The sequence below is a fragment of the Mycteria americana genome, chromosome 4 (genome assembly GCF_035582795.1).
Source record: "Mycteria americana isolate JAX WOST 10 ecotype Jacksonville Zoo and Gardens chromosome 4, USCA_MyAme_1.0, whole genome shotgun sequence".
Taxonomy (NCBI): Eukaryota; Metazoa; Chordata; class Aves; order Ciconiiformes; family Ciconiidae; genus Mycteria; species Mycteria americana.
Window position 1 is genome coordinate 9,228,407 of NC_134368.1, and position 24,914 is coordinate 9,253,320.

General features: G+C 38.5%; 1 protein-coding gene across 2 annotated transcripts in view; it reads right to left on the reverse strand.

The window, feature by feature from the left end:
* FAM53A (family with sequence similarity 53 member A) overlaps positions 1-24,914 on the reverse strand; it is a 72,555-nt gene that overhangs the window by 17,096 nt on the left and 30,545 nt on the right. For both annotated transcript variants that reach the window (XM_075499581.1, XM_075499580.1), the window contains exon 4: positions 22,548-23,347. In XM_075499581.1, the coding sequence (XP_075355696.1) occupies positions 22,548-23,347 (800 nt within the window). The remainder of the gene's footprint in view (positions 1-22,547; positions 23,348-24,914) is intronic.

The window sequence follows — 24,914 nt, forward strand, 5'->3', positions numbered from 1 at the left end:
TTGATTCAGGTAAGTATCCTTAAAATAAGTATGGTGAATAACATTCTCAAAAAAAATCTGCTTAGGCAAGCTATTATACAACGGTAAACTCTAATTAAAAGCTGAGAGAAGGGAAGGGGAAAAAAAAAAACACGCACTAAGTTTACACTTTAAAGATTTAGATCACATCAGGAGTCTCAGCCTCTAGATCAATTTTATTATTGTCCACTAATAAATAATTTTCAGTGAGGCTCTACGTTGACTATGCTTCAAGCACATCTGATTTCTGCCACTCTAAGCACACACTATGACAGTTACAAGTAACCTTGAAACTCTACAAAATAGGACATGACAGTTAAGCCACAAGGCACCTGTCATAGGCGTTATAAGATCTTATTTAAGATCTTTCATACTACTTGTACATCATAACACTACCTCATATCACTTAATTATTTTCTACCTACTATTTCACTTTAAGTACCCTTATAACGTGCATCTTCTAAACGGACAAGTTTTAACACACTACCTGAAGTGGAGTTGCTCAGCATTAGTTGAAGTTCAGAAAAATTTTACTCCTGCTAAACAATTTACACCACAGTATTCTTGTTTGAACACTCCAAAGATCACAAAGGTCTCCTGCTTAACTGTTAATGTGCATTAGTCTAGAAGACAGCCAAAGTGCATACTGATCAATGCAAAACAGAACTGAAAGCCGAGATAGTTAAAATATAACTAGACAAAAAAAAAAAAAAAAGCAGCTTCATACAGTATCAACAACCTAGCCCGAAGAATACCTGGAATCTGCAAAACCCTTTCCCAGAAGGATAGTACCTTTGGCAGGGCTTAACTTGCTCAACCCCGGTCTTAAAGGCTTTTTATTAAATCCTATGTTTATAAAATGTGTAAGTGTATTTGGTGGCCCAAGCAATCACATACGGAGTTTTTGAGTTGTGACAAACTAGTCTACCTCTTGCATGAGGAAAGGGACCATGTAGGCTACATGCCTTCTAGTTTTATTATTCAGGCTAGGCTGAGGCAAGGCAGTTTCTTTAGCATGTTGGAAGCTAGAAACAACTATGAATGTGGTATTGGAGCCTCCCACTACCTACATCCTTCCTGGGTAAGGACAAGGTGGAAAGAGAAGAGAAGATACTCACACCCATGACCCAGAGCAGATACCAGTGACTTCAGTGAAGAGCTAGAGCATCCAGAAGAGCGGACACACTGAGCCAGGCCCCAGTACTGATGCAGATCTGAGTATCTACTCAAGTGTGAGATCCACCATTCCTCCTTCCCCTTACGCTGACATGTACAGCACGTTCTTTTCCTACTGCACCGAATCCTGTGCAAGAAGCATCATGTCGTTTTGGAAATTAAATAAAGCTAATAATTTCTAATGATATAGGCAGTTACACACAGAAAACTCTGCATGTAAGATTTCAACACTTTGATATTTCTGATCAAGGTAAACTATGTAATGATACCTGGGAGTGCTGGGGTACTGCAAATAGTAAAAGAAGTTAACGATTTTCAACGGGCCTCCAAAATATAACTCAACATTTTATCCCACTGCATCACGAAAACAGACCCACCTTTGTGCTAGAGATACTTCACTTTCAAACCTTCTACTGATGTGAGCAAAAGGTCCTTTTTTTGCACACCCCCCCCAAGATACTAAGACATGCTCCTTCTCCATTTTTAGAGGCAAATGGAGACTACTAAGGGTTTGTACCTACACAGGAAGAACTGATCAAAATGGTCAAACTGGAAGAAGGCACTACGAGAAGAACGTCTGCGCTCAGCTATTCTACAGTAGTCATTATCCTTCAAAACTCACACTCTTCCTCACTTGGTAACTGTGCTACATAGGCAAGCCTCAACTCATTCGTATCTATATGGGGCCTTGCTACAACTTGTCCACTTAAAACAACAGGTTGTCAAACTGATGGTAAGATTAGAGGAAAAAAATATTTTTAAAGACCAAGTTTCCTTTGGTGATACTGCAAAATCATTTGTGTGAAAGAATGTTAGCGCTGTTTTCAAATTAAAACCAGAGGGTGCTTCCCTACAAGAGAAAGATGTTTGACAGTCTAAAGATACCCTTTGACAAATTGTCCTGTATACCTTGCAATAATTAAGCACAATGCAATTAAACACAAGTTCAGTTCAAATGAGTTTGCTGGCTTTCATGCAGCTGGAAGCAATGGTCCCAGCTCAGAGGAAGACAAATTTGTCCAAGAAGTTGCAAAAAGTGAAATAAGTTGATGCTCCTTCCCTTCGCAGTTTCTGAAGTATTCTGCATTTTTTGCTTCCCCCATCATCCTTCTTTATAATGCCCAGAAGAAAGGATTTTGGATCAAAAAACAAAAATGACCTGGCAAGAAGATTAGCTCTAAAATGTTTCAGTTACATTTAACAAGCTATTAATTGAAATTATGTATAGAAACTGATAAACCGGTCTAAACTAAAACATAATCTGAGCACTTTAGTACTTACACATTTGCTTGAAGTTTACAAGCTTGTCACATTAATAATGAAGTTATCAGCACACAGAACCCCAGTGTTGGCTGTTTAGTATGCAGTTGGAGCAAGCAGAAACAGTTCCATCTTAAGAACTGAGGATGTCTTTGCTGTTTTCTGAAAGCTATGTGAAGGCAGTTAAAAAACTGGAAGTACTATTAAGCAAACATCCAGATTGATGAAACAGTCGTTTCAAAGGGCACTGAATGAGCTCAGTTAAAAAAAAAAAAATTAAGTACTGCAAGTTCAAGATTCTTAAAAAAGGCTGTTAGGTGGATGAAGTGTGTCATATACCAGTTTTGCAACTTAAAAAAACCTAACGAAAAGCTACCTAGACTTATGTTTCGTACAGGGTGCTGCAGTTCAGACTCCAAAAAGCTTGGGCTAAGACAAGCTCTTCACATTTTTGCAGTTTTACTGTTAAAAGTCAAAGTACTAGTTTAGTCATTACAGGTTTATAAAAAAATACACTGTCAGCAAGATACATCTTTTGACCTAGCAAAATTAACCTTAATACAGAAAGACTACTTATCCTGTTTATGACTTGTACTAGAAATTGTATTTCACCTCAGACTACCTTCTACTGCATTTCAGAGGTAAGAACTCCTGTTCAGGAGCTGCATTTTGTTCTCCATCACTTCATTATTACAACAGACCTAATCTCCAAGGTACCATCTTATTTGCTAGTTAATGCAAATATTTACTTGAACTATTTAATGGCATATTTAAACTAGATAGGTGATGCCTGATCAAAGTATTTTCCTGAAAGTCAGATACACAACATAGCAGATGTGTTCACGTGGCAAAGCAACCTCAAAATCTATGGTATGATCTCCAACACCGGGAACAGTGCAGAGAAACTATAACCATGACAACAGCTAGTCACCTAGAAAAAAGCTGCAACACCTCCTGGTACCAGAACACCACATGAGTCCTAACTTCATCCTGTGCTGCCCAAATACAAGCAGTATTTTTCACCTCAAACTGATACCTTTAACGTTGATCTCTGAAGAGCAAATTTGAAACAGCTCCTTTTGCTACACATACATAAAAAGGAATCAGATTAGACAATTATTCAAGAACTAAGAAAACCAAAGACTCCAGGACCTAAACAAAAGCATGTTACAATAACTCATTTTTTGGTCTCTGCCTACGCAGAAACATAGACAATTCCCAACATCTAGATAGGAAGCAAGTAGCAAGATTTGAAAGAACTTTAGTCTCATTTACTCCTCTTCATTTTCTTTTATATAGACTTGCCTGGAAACGACCATATTGACTTCTGCCATAAAGAACTTTTTTTAATTTAACAAAAATCATTTAATTCTTTCCTTCAAAAAGCACAGTAAGAACCTCATTCATCTGACCACTTGATTACTGGGAAATCCACACATGGATTCCAGAAACACTCAAAATCCTAACCAATGGACTGCACGCTGGCATTGGGTGTCCTTCCTGCCGCTCTCTCCCTTCCACCACACCAAGAGAGCCCCCAAAGTTGAGAGGCCTCCTTGATACCGTCTACTCCCAGATATTTCTTCTGAAGTACTAAAAAGATTCCCCTTGCTTTTTGCAAATTTAAACCACTCATTTTAAAATGGAAATTCCCTCCACACATACACACAAGTCTTCACCCTTGTAATTTTAGCAACAAAACCTCATTTCATATCAGGACTGCAGCTGCATTTATTGTAAACCAATTTTATTCTTTCACCAAAAATCCACAGCAGCCATTTATACTAAAGTAGTCTTACAGTCACAAGACTGAAGCACATTATTTTCCCTAGTATATCTATATTCCACACTGAATTCAAAAAGTCGTTCTGAACATCAAAAACCCCACAAAAGATGAGTTTTCTGCACTAATCCACATAAAATCTAGGACCTGCTTATCTTCTTTCTGTGTGTACTGATCTCACAGGAAGTTTCTTGGGTGGAGACTTGAAAAAGTTTTAAAATGCCTCTGAACTGTATCTGCATTACTAGTACTAGTTCAGCTTTCTTGCACATGCCCATTTCTGCTGTCCAAAGAACCAGGCCTAAACCAGAATACGGTTCCAGAGAAAAACGTCAGCCCTGACACAACTTCAGCCCCTTACAGCTGAAGAGATCACACACCCCACTAAGCACAGCAATTAATCGCAACTCTTAACATATTCTACTTGCCCTTGTTGACATAATCAAAGCAGATTAGAAGACTTTTCCATAAGCAAGATAGGCAAGGCAGGTAAACGACCAGACTTCAGTCCAAGGGGGCCCATAACAAAAGCATGACACAACTAGTCTTGGAAGTTACACCTTATCCCAAAAGGAAAAGGGTTAGTTCTTCGAAACATGCTATGACAGTGCTTGGCATAAAAAGTCAAGATTTAGTCCATATTAAAAACCCTAATAGAAACAAACTCGAGCTGTCTACAAAAAATAAACTAAGCATTGAAACTTGATTGCTTACTCTACAAAAGTGTGTAGAAAAACAAGTCCAGAGGAGAAGAATTATTTCTTAAATATTCTCCTCAACATCCATCCAGTGGTGGTCATGATCAGACAGCTTTTTAAAACTATAGTTCTTCTATTTTTATGTACTTAACAGCACTGGCATGTTTACCTCAAGTGTGGCACACAAACCTGCTCTCAGCCTCTATGACCAGCTAAAACCTCATACATTAGTTTTGCCAGACATAGTGCAGTAATACCAAGAACCTCATACAGACGTGAGACCTGACAGACCTAATCAACAGACAAGACAACTGCACAGAGATGGAGATGGCCATCTACAGACAATGCATCTGAAGACTGCTTAAAGGGAAAAAATGCCCCAAAGAGTACATCATACTAACAGGGTTCACTAGTTGAGTGGCATCAGCCACATAAGGGAAGGTTGGCATATTCGAGAACTGGATTGAAATTATATCATGGGCACATTTATAGAAAAAGCACAAGGTCACACTATCAAACTGCATCATGAGGAATTCATCGGTTAGAAGGGTCAGAGCAGGACAAGAACAACAAGTGACTGCAGTCACCAACACAATACAGCCATAAAAGGAGACAGAACAAAGCCAAAGCAGACCCAAAGCAGAAAAAAATTGTAGTGTTTCAATAAAACAGTCTACGGTAGGAAAGGTTCCCAGAAAAGCTACTTCAGAAGAGCCCGGTTTACTTAGCATGGGAAAAAGGAAGCGGCAATAACTGTTCTCTAAGCGTGCATATAGTAGAAGATCAATTGGAAAGGAAGAGCTAAAGAACCGGCTCTAGAGAACACACTCGCATAAGGACAAGTGATATAACCAGCCATGAATAAATTCACAGGACTGCTTGTACAAGCTTATTCTTCTTGCCAATTTTCTAATAGAAGCCAACCATGTTGGGAATGAACAATAAAATCCAGTTTCAGTTAAAACCCATGTTAGCTAGTGTTCACATGCTAATCAAAGAAGAAAAAAAACAAAACCACATCAACTGCTGCTTTATTCACTTGCCTTTTGCAGTAAATTGAAGCCTGGAAACCTGTGTAATCTCTTTCAACAACAGATTTATTAAGTTTGGCTATACATCTGTCAGCTATTACTTTTTGGAGATTTTGATGTTTCTACAGTATTCAAGCCTAACCAAGAAGGTTGAGGAAGAGAAACTAGTGGGGTGGGGAATGTTACACAAGAACAAGCTTATCATAAATCTCAGAATCTATTTAAATAGATCACAAAAAATATTTTGAACACCAGTTGGTCAGTGAAGGGTGAAAGCAGCCTAGTACAAAATAAAATATTTTGAGCACTGTATCTTAAATACAGTAAAATAAGAAGGAACCAATACTTAAACAGCCTTGTGACAGACTAGCACTCCTAGACAAGATTTCTTTTGAGAAAAACACATGAATGGAAGCATTTATAAAAGGAACCTGTCCCAAGTTCTCTTCAACTGTATGGAATACAAGCAAGAGGAGAAAAATAGTAACTTAAATGAAATAACTAGGAACTACTGCATTTGGTTGATCAACGAGCTTCTTAAAGGAAACAAAATGCACATTAAAACCAGAAAATGCAAGTGGAGAAAAGGCATCACTAATAGTCATTCATGAATACTCAACTCCGAGAAATAGTCCAGAATATCTTGCTTATTGGTTTTCAGGCTTCTAACACCTAAAATTCAAACTGGAGAAGTAAGAGAGCCAGACACTACAATCTAGGGGTTTTTTAAAAAACACAACACTTTTAAACAAATTAGTGATATTCAAGCCCTTTACCTTACTTGTTAGGGAAAGGAGTATCATTCTATGCCTTACTCTTTGTACACAAAGCCTTTTCAGATGGAGAAAAAAAAAGTCACATGAAAGAATTTAAATATGACTGATCTGCAATGGATGTGTATAAGGGGAAGGAGCTTTAATGCAGAGGGAGTTAACTACAGCATTCAGTTTGCTAACAGTTTCATTAAGGTTTGTTCTTACAGATTAGAGGTTATTACAAATACAAATGTTCCCTAAAAATGCATTTCGACATCCTGCCATTCCTCTTCATTTCCTTCTCTGTAATCCTTGGTTTTACAGTTTCCAAGTATGAACTTCAAGGACCAAGTTATTTCTGCTGTAACTTAAAGGTAAAACTACTAGTATGCATTATAAACTATATTATCATCACAAAGCTGGACTTGACCCCCGCTCTGAATGGGTATAGATCAAATGATCCCCCATGGAAGGCACAATATGAAGTCTGTTTCGTAAGAAGGGAAGAACTTTACCACAACAGAGGAAAAAAATACCGAGTATGACAGCAGCTAAAGCAGCACTGTTTGCAATATTTCCCGTAAGATGATATCAAAGCAAAAAAGGTCCTTTTTTTTTTTTAAATAAACAGAGGAGAAATTCAAAGTGTCCCAAACCTGTCAACTCATTATGCTCTGCAGACAATATATTGTAGCACCAGTCTGAATCTTTCCTATTTAGGGCACAGTTCCTGCTACTCCCACAAGTTACTGTGGTGCTCTGACATGGACAGAGAAAGACCTCCAATTGCCACTATTAGTTGGAGTGAAGGTGGTAGTTCATTGATTTTTGCTTTGTATGAGTGGCAACTGCTTTTTTCACTACTCTGGAGAACAAGAGTCTGAACCAAAGTTATTTCACAGGTGTGCGAGGAACTCCCACGGCAGAAGATCCAGCATGTATCAAGTAGACTTGTACCTGAAGAAGAAATACTATTTATGCTTAAAAAGACATATGAAACCAAAGCCGTCTCAAGAACATCATTTTACAAGTAGTGCTGCTTGGGGAAATAATAATTGGAAGAGACAGGCATTGAGCGCTATTCATAGACATAGAGCATAAACTGCAAAGGCTGCAGAGGGCAGATTCCTTCCTTCCCCCCTCAAATGCCAGCAACCCCTCCTGAAGTACAAAAGTATGCTTTTAACTCATAGCTTTAAGGCACTAACTTCCAGATTGTCAAACTGCTGACAGTAGTAAAGAAAAAAAGGCATCCCCAAATTCCCTTTGAGAACAGAACTTTCAGGGAATTCTTTTACCCTTTTGCCACCATCATCTGGCTGCTATGCCATACATCCCACTTTCGAGACTTGTATCATGGCTCCCCAGAGATCTTCATATTTACAGAATACGCACTAAGACAGAAAAAGCCAGAACCATGCTAAGTGGATTACAATTTAATATGGTAATGTTAAAGATTCAGAACCACAGTCATTGTGGAAATAGCTTTACTAAAAAATACAAGTACAAGCCATTAACAAGTGCTGTTTCAATAAATGATTATCCCATTTCAATAAAAATGATCACATTTGAGCTACTTTGGATACTGGAAGGATGACCCTTTTGTTACAACAGTAGTGTCTGGGAGGGAATTATGGGTGGGAATGTTGAGGGAGTTCACATGGCTTCACAGATGCGTGATACTCTCAGGCCTGGCCCTCAAACATGCTATGGCTACACTTGAGCCATCTGGCAAATGTCAGGGTCACTAGATCCCAAGCCTAACTAGTCAGGGAACACTTCAGTAAGTTGCATAAGGCAGCTTCTACTGTAGCCCAAGATCAGCTCAGTGTATTTATATAGGAACTGCAGATACTAGCATCTGTTGGTCATGCCACCACACAGAAGAGGATCAAAGAGAACTCAATTCTACTGGGTCTTTCTGGTAGAAGGTATAGGATATTTCTTACTGCCATGATGAAAATGGAGCAGGATTTAGCAATGCTCAACACCAGGAGGCACAGCTGATTTTCTGGACAGTTATTCTCTACAAGGGAATCTAAACACAATTTTGTCACCAGACCAAAGAACTCAAAAAAAATCCCTAAACAGAAAGCAGCAAGGCAGAGCAGCAAAGATAACTCAGAGCAAAGCCAAAAGGGACTTGCAGAACAGTAATATACAAGAAGCAGAACCTGAAGAGTGGCAAGCTGTGTAAACTACTTAATTCAGCACATGCCCTGGTCTCACACAATAATGTAAGAATTACTCCTGCTTCCAACATTCACTTCACAGAAGGACTTCTCTTGTCCTCCCTCCAAAGGAAAGACAACTTACAGCATCAAATAATCATCCATAACTTCCTTATAAAACGTAAGCACAGGCAGGCACTCACACAGATCCAGTAATGAATGGGGAAAGAAGCTGGCAACACTTTGGAGGATGAAAGTTTTTAGACCATGTGGAATTAGTCAGGAGACATCATGCTGGCTTGCCAATTTCCAATACACACAGACATGTATTTTGTAAGGATGCTTAACTGCCATTTGACAAAAATGTTGATTCCCAGTAGAATAGTTCCATACTTGAGGTTTGTACCATGTAAGACTCATCCTAGAAGAAAAAGCCTTACGTGCCTACAGAAAGGTTTTCTTTCTCAAGGCCTGTTACTGAAGTAGCTTTTCAAGTTCAAGTACTTAGTTGTGCTTGGTTGGGGTTTTTTTTTTTTTTTTGAACACAGCTGGGCAGAATAGCATCCAAATTCAACGGTAACAGAGGCAAAGACTAGAAGCTCTCCAAACCATGTGTCAAACCATCAGACTAACCCCTTCAGGCAACAACGTTCAAGGTAAGAAAAACAGTGATCTGTCCTTGAAAAATAACTAGGTCAAGAAAATACTCTGCTGTGGGTAGAAAAAAACCACAAGGCCACTTCTTAACAAACTTTATGACCTGTACAACTCTGGTTTGGAACGTAGTTATCAGTCATGTTTCAGTACAGAAAACGTAAATCTGTTCTTGACAGCAAGATCATTTAAGGTACAAGATTGGAAAAAATATTCCCATCTAATATTGCTCAACCTAAAAAAAAAAAAACTATTTCTAACAAACTAAGGACTTCATTAATTAGCAATTAGAGCTATAGGTAAAGGAGCTTTTTCTCATAATGAAGGAGGGAATTACAAGACCTGGATTGTCCAAGTTCTGATGCATGTGAAATGGAGCCCTAGATGGACAGAAATTCCCATGTGCTGCCCCCCCCCCCCCCCTTTTTTTTTTTAAGCTATCTAGGTAATTCATCTTGTTCATGGCAGGAAGATATAAAAGCATCAAATTTAAGACTTGCATTATCTTGAACAACTTGGCAAACTGCAGATTCATCCTCAGGTATTTGTATTGACACCACAGTAAAATAAGTCTTAGTTAACTGGGCCTGTTTATTAAAACAGGATTAGAAAAGTTAAGAGCAAGTTCAAATTCAAGCCGGGTAGAGGCTGAAGGTATTGGGACAGCACCTGCTCGTCCTGCCTGAAGGATATGTCATTGATATCAATGCTTGCTCCCATAAGCCTGAGACTACGTAACAAGGCTCAGATGTGCCCTAGAGCTCTCTTAGGCAGAGTTCTCCTGCTCTAAGACACCTAGACACCTGTTTTTAAAAGGCCTTCCTTCTCAAAATGGCTGTTCCTTGGAAAAAGATATCAAAATTAACAGCTTTGGTGTCAAAACACCTTCACCAGCAACAGACTACTACCAAGGAATTTTACTAGTTTTATACCAGCCGCAGCGCTATACATGAGCAACAGCAGATGCACTGAAATAGCATGGATTCAGAAGACCACTCATGTTCAGTAGAGCCATTAAGTGCTATAGGCAAGACTCTCCCAGAAAGTGTGGGCTCTGATGATTAAGCACCCCAGGCTACTCAAAAGAAGCCCAATACTGCCAAGTGGAAACTTCTAGCTTGCCAAAGTAATTCTTTGTAATACTTTTAAACTAAGCTAAACTATTTCAAAAATAATTAGGTGACCTCAACTCTACTTCAAGTTTAAAATAATCCTTAATATATCAAGCATATTTCTCCTGCTCATTGAAACCAAATATCAAGCTAGTGTTATATGCACACCAATACAGGCAAAATATATCACTTGTCTCCCAAACTGTAACAATGATTGATTTTTTAATGGATTAAACTTTAATCTCTGCTGCCCTGGAATAAATGCACAAGAACTAAGTGAACAAAAAAAACCCAACAGGTAACCCTGTGAGAACAATTCACATTGCTTTTGTACCACGATATAAAAAGTTGGCATTTAAGGCTTCGTATACTAGATCAGATCATGAACTGGGTAGAAAGTATTTCTCTACACCATCCCACAAAAAGGCAAAATATGTCAGACACTAAAGCTTACCAGGAACAGGACACTAATTATCTATTACTCATTAGCTGTCCCACAAATTTGTTATTGCTTCCTCATATGGAAAGTTCTTAAGGACTATCATATTCTGAAGCTTGGCAGTCAGAAGATGACTCACTTGCTTTGAGACAAAACATTACCACCAGAATATAATGCCCATTTCGTACAGACGTTGTAATCGCCATTGTATTTAAAAGAGGAAAACAAGGAAAAGGAATTCAGCTTCCCTTCCTCTGGGTCCTCCTCATACAAAATTCAAACCACAGGGGTGGCAAGGGGAGGGGAGTGAGGAAGGGGAAAAACAAATAAAGTAGTTTCTATAACCAAAACCCCCATAATTTCAAAGCCGATTAAATGACTGCACAACACTAACATGCTACAGGATGATCACAGGAAAGCACAGCTTTAGAGAAGATAATGTATTATCACCAGTGCCTTGCACACTGGCATTTGCTTAAGAACATCATTAAATACCAACATAAGAATTCAAGTGTTTGGAGAACCCAAACTTAAAATTACACAAGAATGGATGTGAAAAGAATGAAGTTAGCACATCCTCATCTACATAAGAGATAAACAGAAGAAAAACTAAAGTGAGCGATGAAGGAGGACCTGTAATTCAGAACAAGGAAGAACCACAGTTTTAACATGGTTTCAGTTTTTTCCTTTATATAACTTTTTGGAAAAAATGAATTCAAGTCCCCAATAAGCACTTCGTTGAACAGGGCAGGGGGGAGTCTCATTCTCAATTATATCCCACATTCAAAAATAATTTGGAGGAAGTTGACAAGTAGTACAGTTTCAACATCTCATTTTGTATTTAAGCACACACTTTTTTCAGCTGTATTGAACTGTATAACTATCTGAACTGTAAAGTTCAGGAAATTGATATAACAAACATTAATTGCTATCAGAGATGTTTTACTCTGTGAAAAAATGGATTTCTTTTTTTTAAAAGGAAAAATAGGAATGCTAAGAACCTCAAAAAATAGGCATCCTTCCCAGTTTAGTTTGTTGGACTCAACATGTATCATCAAGCAAAGATGATCCAAACTCCTCAACACAGTCTGCTGCTAAACAAAGTGTCCTACATCTTGCTTTTGTAGTAATTGCATTCTGAAATTAGCATTGTTCTGCCAGGAAACCCTTACAGCTTACACAATCAACTACACATATTGCAAGCACAAAGGTTCAAATAGAGCATTCAAAAGGAAAGTTAATTCCACAGGACAGTGTCTCTGACAATTAAATCCACAGCATTTTTCGCCCATTTTGAGCCGAGTTACGTTATTTATACGCACTTGGGATAAAGCCCACAAGTTTTACATGAAAAGCTCAGACAAGTCAGTTCAGTAGCTGCACACCATAGCACCATCTGGTATCCTAAGCCTTATGAGATTCATTGTCAAGTTAAGTTATAACCTGACCTGCCTTTCTTATAGCTAAGTTTTGCAAAGTTTTACACAACGTTTACGTCCCCCGAAAGAATGGTATAATCTAATACCTTACTTCATTTTAGGAACCTAGACTCACTTCGACAAGAACCCACCACAGCACACTAAAGAACTAAAAACTACGCTTAAGTCTCTGCACCTCCCCATCAACAGTAAAAGGTCCCAACGTTTGCTCCCCAACTTGCCCTTTAAAATTAGTCATGGCACAAAGGTTGTCTTTAGGCAATGCTGTGACACATATTTGCTGAAAGACTCAGCTCTTTGTACAAGAGGAATTCTGATTTCACCTGGTACAGTGCTTAAAATTATTAAAAGAAGTTATGTTGCTTTGTTAGTTATTAAGCCTAATACCCAGATTTAAAAGAAAAAAAAAAAATCAAGATTTTTAAGCACTTCATATTAAAAACCATCTGGGAAGGGATGGGGGTAACCCTGCTTATAGAAAACAAACATCAGTTTTCAAACACCACAGTGTTAATAAGAACTATGTAATTATAGATAAGCCTTGTAACTGATGTTAACAAAGTCACTCCTGAAATAGAAAAATTTAGAGACTTCCTACATTACTTTCACACAACAGATGTGCAGTTCATCTATTTAGGTTCAGAAGGATGAAAGAGAGCCATACAATTATGCCTGAAATGACAAAATCCAAACTCATAACTGATTGTCAGAGAGTAATATAAAGCCCAGTGGAAAATACAGATTTCTAACAAGGTTAAAAAGCTGTCTTTAAACTTAAGTGAACTACTTATAAAAGTGAACTACTCATTAAACTATTTTTATAACCTCCTTAAAAATACTATTGCTATTTAAGCAAGTTCCTGCTCAAACAATGGACAGAGCAAGAAGCAAGCACTAGATGCTACACATGATTAAGTTTAGAAGAACGCTAACAAGTACAGGTATATTTAAGCTATATGAACTCAAATACAGGAACAAATTCCTAGTTCAACAGACCCAACATATCACACCCCAAGTGGAAGCACTGAGCTTGCACAGGGAACAGCTTGCTTTCCTCAAGTCAGAAATCAGCATTGGCTTTTCTGTGTCGTTTCCCCAAGTGGAATGACCAGTAACTTGTTTGAGAAGGCAAACACCATTTGAACTAAACACCTCCCCATATAAACTCCCCCCTACCAATTTGTAACAGCATAGAATAAAGATGTGTTGGGTTTGGGGTTTTTGTGTGTGTTTTTTTGTTTGTTTTTAATATGTTTGGAATTTAAGTCCACTTATTAGTTATGCACATCTTCAGTACAGATCACAGGAATACAGGCTTTTTGTTCTGATGCAATATAGGTTAAGGAATTTTTTTTTTCTTTTTTAAGTTTTGAAAACAGCAGTTGATTTTTTTTTTTTTTTTTTTACATAAGAGCTTCAACATAGGAAGCAGCATCTGTATAACACTTCACAAAGAAGAGTAAATAAAACTTAAGATGTCTGAAAAGGTTCATCACTTTCTACAAGATACTCATTTTGATTAACCTATTTTACTGGAGTACTTTGAAGAGCTTTAAATTATTAAGAGACATAACTATTAGCGAAAGGAATAATCTAAATGTTTGACTGGAAATGGAGATCTAGCTGAACACTTAGCTGGTCCTGCTCAAGTCCTCAGACAGCTCCGCAAGAAGCCCTGGTCTTCAACTGTTACTTCTTACAGCAAAAACTACTGCTCACGTGCAATTCCTCTAACTCTCATGAAAAAATATTCCAGGCAAAAAGCACAATCATTCCTAACATTTTCACAAAACAGAAAGGAATAACTGGACACAGACTCCTAATCTCTAGACACCATGTTTAATATCTGCTACCCCTCCTCCCACTCCTGCAGAAGTTGCTTTCAAATAGAGGCTAAGAAAGCTCATACGTTTTCATTAACTAGAGGACCAGGAACCCTAATTTAAACTTTTATTTCCATTAAATATTATCTGTTATCATGACAGTAGGAAAGAGATGCAAAATACATGCCACTCTCTTAAGTGAGCCTGAATGAGTTTTATAGCTTAAGCGAAACCGCCTTTGCTTCCCACAAAAGGCTCTTTATCTGCTAAGGAAACCACATCCCTGGAGGCATTTAAAAGGCTACACTGGACCGAATACTAGAAAAATATATATTGGGGGAAGTAATCATGCATCAACAGAGAATTAGACTGGATGATTTAAAACATCTTTCCTCACCCGTAATTTCCACAATTGGTTTTTACAGATTGATAGTAAGCCAAATGTAAATAGTCACCCACACAAATTTCAACTCAAACTACCATACATTATTTTTCATTTAATTTGAGGATATGGGAGGCATAATCACAACATAGTAGATGCATATTGGTCAACTTCGAAGAAGCCAATTTAACCTACAATCCAAGTCAAAATACTTGGAAGTTTACCAGACATCTGTTATCCAGACACAGGTGCAAAGAGTTCACAAATATCTGTGCTGTTTCACCCACGACAGTGGTGCTGGGACTGTCAGTGGCCATCACTGAAGTTTGCTCAAAAAGCCTCTCCCTTTCATAAATGCCACAGGAGAGCAGGCATCTGAGGAAACTCTTCCAACCTTCCACATCCCTGTTCCTCTCCAAAGAGGTCTTCCCGATCTTAGCAATTCTCTAGCTTCTAAACTCATTTGCAATGAATAAATATAATAGCTTGACCAACCTCTAGCAGATCAAAGTTGACTTGCATTCTGTTATTCAAAATCCTGTAAGCATAGCAATAGTTTATTTTCAGTCTTCTGAAGTTTAGAAAACCTGCAAGTATCTTATTGTATCCATTTCCATTCAGACATTCTTCCTCCAAGTCATAAGGTTGCCCTTAAGGAAAAAACACTTACACTTTGGAAATGCTGAAGTCTTTGGCCTCTTGCATGTAGGGGTACATTGTATAGGCAAACTGTAGAAACATTTTCCTTGAGGTCTATTGCTAACTATTTCTTTTCGGCTATAAATTAAGTTTATACCTAGAATCACACAAAGTGGATGGATTTAAACCACTGATTTACTTAGCTGGACAATTTTGATACCCAGCTCCCTTCCTCTGAACAAGACCATTGACCACTGAGCTTAAATTACTTCATGTCTTTTGGAATACAAATAATCTTATCTTTTGGTTTCTTGGTTTATGATCACTTATAGAAATTACTACTATGGGAAGAAAAAAAAAAAGGCCCCAGAACTGTTTTTCAAAGCAAAGGTAGGCCAGAATTAGCTGTACTTTTCAAATGTGAAGTTAAAGGCTCCCCTAGGAATAGGTATTAAGTTTTCAAACAAGAACCAAAATTCTGTCCCTGGCTCAATTGCTTCAATCACAGCTGTTCTTTTTGGTTCTTAATGTTAATACAAAGGGAAACTACTAGTAAATTAACTATGTTGTATATTTACATTTGCTACCATTTTATTGATCCCAATCAACCCCAGTCCAATCCTTCACTACACATAGCTCACCTTTATTGTATTTTCCACATAGAGCATTCCAAAAGCCAAGGGCTTCAAGGGTGCCCTGAAGCAGAAGATACCCCCATACAGTGCAAGGACATCTACCACCTATTTCACCTGAGAAGCAGCAGTGCACATCAATGCATCACTGAATTGCAAAATGTCATCCACATGTAGAAAAAAAAATCAGAACTATATTCTGACCAAGAGATGCTGTACTACATCTTCTTGCAAGAGTACCACAAGAGCTTAATCACTTAAGACTTGCAACTGTATTAAATATCTTCCCCAAATCACACTACACAAGTGTAGTGTGCCAGGCAGAGAACGGCCTTTGCTGACTTAACTGTATCCACAAGCAGAAAATACATCTACCCCAAATAACCTGTTTGTTCCCATTTTGACAGGAGGCTATAAGAGACAAGCTTTAAATAGTTTGAGATGCTTATGTAAAGGAACATGCTTACTATTTAGAGAACACAATCTGAATGAACTTCATGAGCCAGTACTTAACCTACTTTAGCCAGTCCAGGCTTGACTCACAGGTTACCTTGCTAGCATTGTAAGGGACTCTTTTGATACTACTTTTTTTATCTTGCACATGCTAAAACAGCAGCCTGGGGAAAAGCTTAAACGCAAGTGAGCGGCTACTTCACCACACTACTCGTGTGTATGACACTGTCTTTTCTATGACTATGCTTCAGTTCTACTGATAGCAGTGATGCCATTTGTGCAGCATGGGAACATTAACCCACTTCGTTGTAGCATAATCTAAGTGAACAATTGTACCGTAACTATGCCTAACAGGGCACACCTGGAAATTTTATAGACAGCAAGAACTCAAATAATCAAGGAGAATGCTTTAGAGCTTATTTTGCTTAAATTTAGTGAGGCTGCAGTATGACTAAGTCATCTACCTGTCCGCATACTGACCATTACAGTGACCTCAAAGATGAACGAAACAGAATTAATGCCTAATAGTTCTCAGATAGCAATCACAAGTCTGTTACCCTGGTTTAGATACTTAAATAAAATAATTACTATCACATCTCACCCTAGTATCTATTCACATTGGCTTCTGCAAACTGGCCCACACAGAGTAAAATTCAAGTAAGTGGATGCAGAGATTCCACAAGAGAGATGAGGAGTTACTAAGAAAGTCTCTGCAGGAAAAGTAGCAGTCATCTGATCTAAGTTCAGCTGCAGTACTCATGCGGTTCTGCCCTTGATAGAACACTGCCTCCTCATTGCACCCTTCAGGAAACTTATCCACTCCCACTGTTCATCCCTACTTCGTGTGCATTTTTAAACTGCTGTGGAAATCACTATCACCTAGTCCCTAAGTGATACTAGTCTTGCTGTTTCAGCCAGAGTTAACAAGTCTTTATAACTCAGATGGTATCTTCTGTGAGAAGCCCTCCTTGCTATGTAGATCTGCAAAGCCACTACATCACTGTGACCTGAAGCATAAAGTCAATAATCATAAAGTCAATAATCATAAAGCAGAGACAATTTAAGCTCAATTTACTTTAAGGATCAAAGTTATCCACGCGTTTTGCTGATTCAAGACCTTAAACTCCAAGAAAGAAAATAAATCAAGTATTTAGGTGTTCGGAGAAGGTGATGATGAACAGAGTTTACAAAAATTAAACTGTTGTGGAATATTGTGGAGGTCCAAGATGAAGGGTTAAAAAACAGATTATCAACAGAAAATAGATCTATTGGTAGTTAGAGTTTGAACCTCTGATGCGCACTTTGAAGCCCCCAAGATGCACGCTGGCAGAAGCCAGGCCACCGTGCTGGAGGAAGTATCACGTTGCACATTCATTGTTCCTGCATGCCTCAAAGCAGCCCTTCTCTGTCAGGCAGGGTGCCAGGCTATGCAGAGCTTGGCCTGACCTGGTGTGGCACTTCAGATCTCTCTCAGTACCAAGAAAATCCACTAGTATAAAATCCAGATGACTTTAAAGCATTTCCAAGAAGGCAGAAGCACCCTGTGCTAAGAAATCACAACTTCAGACCCCGAGTTCCTTCAGTGTTGAGAAACCCCTAAAAACTTGTGTGTTGTCTTACCTAGTCTAAAGTTAATGCATGAGGTGTCATAGCACTGAATAGCTGAAACTACTCCTTACTTGGATAAAGCCAGCTATTTTGTATTAACTATTTAAACAGACCAAAGACCACTTCGGAGAACATATTAGAGAAAGTCTGGGGTTTCTTTTAAAGCATGATACCAAGATTTTTTTTTTTTTGGCAACTCCATGCCACAGCATTGGGGGAGGAGTAACACAAGAATGTTAAACACCAGAAAGACTTCAAACTACAGTGTGTTGTTTGATCTGAAATGGAATTAAATCTTACTGTCGCAATAAAACTTGCTTACACACTGAAAAACTTGTGCAACCTCTTGCTCTTTACTTGTCACACCTCAGGACTGACTGACAATTAATGAAGCAGAACATTTGAAAAAGCTCCACAGTTTTCTGGGGTGGAAGAACTCTTTTCAGTAAAGAAACATTTCTAACCTCCTACTGCAGTTACCAGCCTAAATGCCACCTTTACTTACCCTGTAGCAGCCTCTGTCATAGAGCTTATTACCTGCAGAAGAGCGCAAGTCCAAAGAGGCTCTTTGCCATGCACAGTCATCTTGAAATACCAGGGTGATCGGATTCCTGCTGCAGTGAAGGAAGACCAACACTCCTCACCAGAGCCAGCTTCTTACTTGGGTGATTGTGAACAAATATTAAGTAGGCATAGGTACTGTGTTCTGCAGTTCTACAACTCATACAGCTATTTTTGCATACATAACTGAACAGAGAAAAGTAATTTTGAGTCCTTAGAGGCTGAAAACAGCTATCATTTTGTTATCTTTTCCTACAGTCTTTTCCACTTGTTTTTACAGCTGTCTTCACATTCTAGAAGGTCTGAAGTTTCACAGGTTTGTATTTTCAGCTTCAAGTCCAGAAAAAGATCCTTCCAGAATTTAGCACTATATGAGCTAAACAGTGGTGTACAGCAGTCTGCCTGACCATTTCAATCTATTTCTACAAACATGAATTACTCATTTTACTGAATATTAAGTAGTGTTTTCCATGAGAATTGAAGATATGGCATATTCTTTTCCAAGAGGGCATAAAATCTAAAACAGAGGGGGAGTGCAGTGAAGTAGTGTGAAGCTCTGCAGAAGAAGAAAATAAAATCAAAGTATATAGAACGAAACACTTTATGGTGTTAAGAGCTGCCCTATTTCTTTCCTTCTTTTAAACAAAGGCACACATTAGAATATTAAAGAGGCAACAGTGGAAGGAGCAAGCCATGAACAAGTACAGAAACTAAGGATCGATTATAAGGATAGATTAGTAATCTGGATTTACTCACCTATGCTTATGTCTAATCTTAAAAAGCAATGACAATGGGAACTTTCCTTTCAGAATTAGACTTTTGATTTTATAGCACTTATATTTAGCAAATTAGTAGGGACTGAAGCAGCAACCACCACGTATTTTCTAGAACTCAGATAGCAAAACACCAGTTCACTAATGCAAAAAAAAAAAGGCCAAACAAAAAACCACCAAACCAAAAACACCTTTCATCCCCTTCTCCCTCTAAAGCTTCACCCAACCACAGCTATTCAAGATCTTCACTCAGATACAACAGCACTTGCTTCAGGTTAAAGTAAATAAATCATTTAGTTCTGATAAATATTGATTTGAGATAATTCCTAGCTGAGAAACCTTGGGCAACTTTGGCAGGTGTTTCAATGCCAACCTCTCAGGACTCCACAGCATTGGCAGAAATGGCCACAGACCTAAAACTCCCTTCTTCACACAGTTGTGGCTCCAATATACCACTGCAATATAAAGTAAGAACTCTCCCTTCCCAGCACCTTCAGATCTATCATAACATGGGTCAACTATGACTTAAGTTCTCCACAAACAATACTAATTATCTAATTACTGACCTGGTTTTGAGCAACTATTTGATAAGTTTACCTTTTTAGGAAGATTTGAGGACATCAAAATATTTGCAGTAAAGCTTAGAACAAAATATCCTTAAAAGCACTTGTTTTCAACACAGGTCTTTCATAAACTGACTTAGAAGTGAATTTGAAATCACAGAAAAAGTATTTTTGGAAACAACAAGGAGCCATCAAGAGACATGAAAGAGAGGTCTTACTGAACTTCCCCTTATCGTAGTCCCGATCTTCACTGAGCTATATGCAGATATAGGACACATCCACATCTCATTGTACGACACTTCAAAACAAGTCTTCGGTAGTATTAGCTTATAATATTTTGCACAGCAGTAATTTTAAGTTGAGAGAAATGTTTAAGACCACAATATAAGTTTCAAAGCATATACATCTGCCAGGATTTGGGGCATGGGGAGAAGGTACGCTATGAAGAAATATAAGACTTCTAACAATGTAATGGGTAAGCAAGCTGTCATTCTAAAAAAAACCCCAACATTTCTTTAGAACTTAATTCAATTTTTACTTCAAATGTTTTCGGTACTTGCCTAGTTTTTAAACAGATGTTTTCATTAAAGTTTAGCATGTTTGGAAACTGATATATTTCCAAACTATACTTTGTGCCTTTAATTAAATACACAGTAGTATCTTTATAGGAAGATTCTACCAAAACAGCTGGAAAAAAACCCCACCATCGGGCCTTGACACTGTAGGATGAACTTTGTTGCATAAACTACTCGGCTTATCAAAAAAACATCATCTCAAAATAGGTCTTACAGGAAGAAGTGATCACGACTGGCTGAATATTAGTCTGATGTACTCTTCAATTCAGCAGCAAATCTAAATAGCGCAAAAAAAACCCACCCCACACTTTCCACAGACATGGGCTATATCAGGTTTTCTCCATATACATTGTTATATGGATTATTTAGAAGGTGTAACACCTGAGCAACTGAAACTAACCTGCCAGTCTGAAATACTGCATCTCACCTCTAGAGCTTGAAGAACGTAAACAGCAAGTCTAGCCAAAAAAGGAACAGGTTTTAAATTTTACATTCAGTTTAAATAAAGAAACCTGCATTAGACCACACAGGCAGCTGAAAGGCAAATCTACTAATATTTCTGGAGTAGATTAGCAAACTAATCTCAGCAGTGATTAACACAGAGAAACAGGTAAAATCTGATTAGCTATCTAGTAAACTTGCATCTTAACCAAAACTCAGAACAGGCAGGGTCTAGTCATGTCTAGAACAGAACTGGTTAACAGCCTTGTCAATAACCAAACAGATCATTCTGTATGGCTTGCCAACCAAGTACCTACCCCACAGCTTCATCCAAAAAAGCTGTATTTTTAAAGAAGAAAATCCTTTAAGCTATAAGTTGTCTCAAAGGCATAAGAGAAGGACAGATGACATCATACAGACTTTTAGCTAAGCAAAGTGGACATAATATCCTACAGTAGACAGTTCACTTTCAATATCTTACTAGTATTTTTCCCACGCATTTCTATGTAAAGTCTACTAATACCAAGGTACCACAGATTGGACATTTTAGCCAGCATCCCATTCTATTCAGCTTTTCTTCTGCACAGTGCATCAAATGCAGGGACACTGGTGCAGAACTATCTTCCTCCCTTACATTTTTATTGCTACTTCTGCAAACTGCCTCCTCCCCGCTACTCTTAACAGATGTACTCACACAAACCTCCCGAGTCTGGTATCTGCTGAAGGCAGTAGGGTTATATTCTCACAAGCATGAAGTGCTCTCTGACCATAACGTAAGACTCAATTTTACATCTACAGAAACTAAATTAGCATCTTCAGTTTTAAACTGCAGCAGTTGCCTCTGTGGACACAGAAGCTTTGAAAAATGAGCTCTGTACATGCGTTTGTAATACGTGCAAAGTATAGGCATGAACTGAAGTTTACTAGTTTTTAAGTCAGCACCTTTACTCTCACATGAGGAGGGAAGCAGAAGTCTAAATAACTGGAGTAAAACACCTCTCCACTGAGCTGGAGTATCTGCAGCTGCCGTATTAGAACACTATTTCTATTTCTGACTGCTTATTAGCAGTTTCTTTAGTTAATTCATTTATAAGGGATGTGCTTGCTCTTATTTAGCTTTATGGAATTACTCAAACTGTAAGGGGAGGCTTAACCAAACAGATGTGCACAAAGATGACTTAGAAATCATTGCACGCTGTTCTCTGGGAACATAGTGGCATAACTTTTTGGCTACCCTGTCTACCCTCTGTTCCCCATGGCTTCCTTGCATTTTAAAAACAAGCCATTTTTCTTTGGCCTCTGCTTCAAGCATCTTTTCACAGCTCTTTGTACTCTATATCAAGCACACTGGGCTTCAAGAACTTGGCTTTGGGAGCAAAAAGTAAATAAGTTGCTATAGGGTATAGCACGGGCAAGTATAAGAAACCTGGTACGCTGCTGAAGGTGATATATATCAGTACAAGAATACAAAGCAAATCTAACAACTACAAATTAGTTCAGTTTATCTAGAAAGAGCCTTTCTGCAAGAGTTCCCTTCACACAGAGGAAAGCAAAATCTCACCCGTGTCATTTTAAAAAAGTCTAACGATGGTCTGTTCCATCGTACATCCTCCTCCCGTCTGCGCTTTAGCCGGCTTTTCTTTTCATTCAGAACGCAAGGCTGAGAGCGGCATCTCAACAAGCCCTGACGCCGGCTGAGCTCGGGTGTGGAGGTGGGAGTGCTGTTGGCTGAAGGCAAGAGATTTCCCGTCTCGGTGATGTGCTCCTGGGAGAGGGAGAGGCGGCGCCTTGGGTTAAAGTCACAAGGCCCTCCAGAATTCCAGTGGGTACTCGAGCTTGTGCTGCCCTCGCTACTGTCCACAAACCCGCTGCTGGCAGAGGAAGGTCTGGGTACTGGTGATGTGTTGAAGCTGGTGATAGTGAAGACGTTATTTAGTGACAGTATGTTTTGTGGCAGACTGATACTTGTGCTTCTCTGTAAGGTTGCACTTCCATGACTGTTGCAGCGTTGCAAGGTAGCGCTACCACCACTATTACACCGTCTCTTTGACACAGGAGTCCAAACCTTTGAATTGCCAGGCTTCCACGGTGACCGACAGCGAGCCAGCTCATCTGGCTCAGAGAGGGACCTACAATGGCGTTTTGTTGGTGGTGCCAAGGGCTGACTCGAGTTTTCGTTAAGGTTTAATTCACTTATCCATCCTGACACCATAGATGTACTGGAAGATTCCTGCTGCCACTGCAGACCGTTACTGGCAGTGCCAGGGCTGAATGGGCACACTGGGAAAGGGTAAGCTGAATTCCTTGTTGTGTCAGTCTGGATTGGGCAACCCCCATTTAAAGCTTTCCAAGGACTCTCTTCTGAAAACAAAAGAAAAATACAGGTGAACAATGCAAAGGAAGACGACAATTTGTTTTTAACCTAGTTTAATGTAAAACCATGAATCAAACTCTTAATCAAAATTTCACACTATAGTTACATATTCATTTTAAAAATGGTAGAAAATTCCAAAAACATGAAGACCAAAGTATTTCAGGAGTCAATCCAGGCATTGCAGTATGTATGTACATCGTTAATGCTTCTTCCTGTATACTGAAAGATTACAGCACTGTGTTTCTTCGCAAGCAACAGGGACAGCTTCCTTACCTGCTTCCTAGCACATAGCATATACCACAACTAAAACCTCTAATAGTGAACAACCTAAGGTACTTGTTAATCCATTTTGGTTGTAATGGGAAAACCCACCAGGGATTTTTTTTTTGTTTTTCAAATAAAAGAGCGGGATAATCTCTTCATAGACTGCTGGCCTTCATTTGGCTGTTAGGCTTTTCTATTAAGAATACCTTATTAAAGAAAAGTTTCAAAGACATGGGCGTTCACATTCTGTGGTGTGAAAAGCTTTACTTTATATTAGAAACAGTATAAAGTTAAATCAGATTGCAGATTGTTTCTTTTTTTTTGCTCATATTCAAAGTGTAGGGGAGAAAAAAAAAAAATCTTAATTCAATGCATAAAATAAAGTGAGTGTCCCTTAAGAACCTCCTGCAAGTTTTACTGTGAATACAGACATAACCCACAGTGCACAACTTCTCATCTGAAGTGGCAATGCTGGGTTAAAAGCAGTCTGCCAGCGAAGCCTCTCACTCTTTTGTAAAGCGTTTCTTTGAGAACATTCTGCACATTTTACAGCTGTTCCTCCACATTGTACAATGAAGTGTAATAAGAACTACAGCAGACTTTGGATTTGCAAATTGAAAAGCAGCAAAACTGTTGGCCAGTTAACAGTGCTTCATGCTTGGTTAGAAAATTTGCTAATTTAAACCAATTAGCCAAGTAAGTTTCACTTATCCTGGCTTTAAAGAGAGAATATTTAACACACCAAGTTTTTCCCCTACGCCTATTTTAAGAACCTGGATATAGCCTAAACATTAAATACTTGTATATTCTTATAGTTGGCTGTCTAAACTAAGTTTTAGAGTAATCAACAGATAAAAGATTTGCTGAGTAGCTTTAAAAGTTGCAAACCCAAATAGTTGTACATGTTCCATTCCCAAAGTATGTCATGGATTATCCTGTTTATTTGGATCTTATTTAAAGAACACCCTATTGTCTCAAAATCATTTAACTGTGCAGACAGCTGGCCTATTCAAACAACATGTTTTATTAGAATTCCTCTGTCCTTCCTCCTCCATTCTTTCAGCTGGGTACAACCACATACTGTGCTTTGCCTTAAGCATGTAAGCTCTTCAAGGCAGGGACCATCCATAACTCAATGGAAGCAAAATAGCCAACACAATGGGATCCAGATAAAGTTTAAAACTCCTAGCATCTACTGTAGGACGATTTGCTAGCTTGGACTGGCCTGATTTTTAAAAATCCTTAGGGAGCTTTCTCCCAGGCTGGGAGGTTGGTTTAAAGTTTACTGTA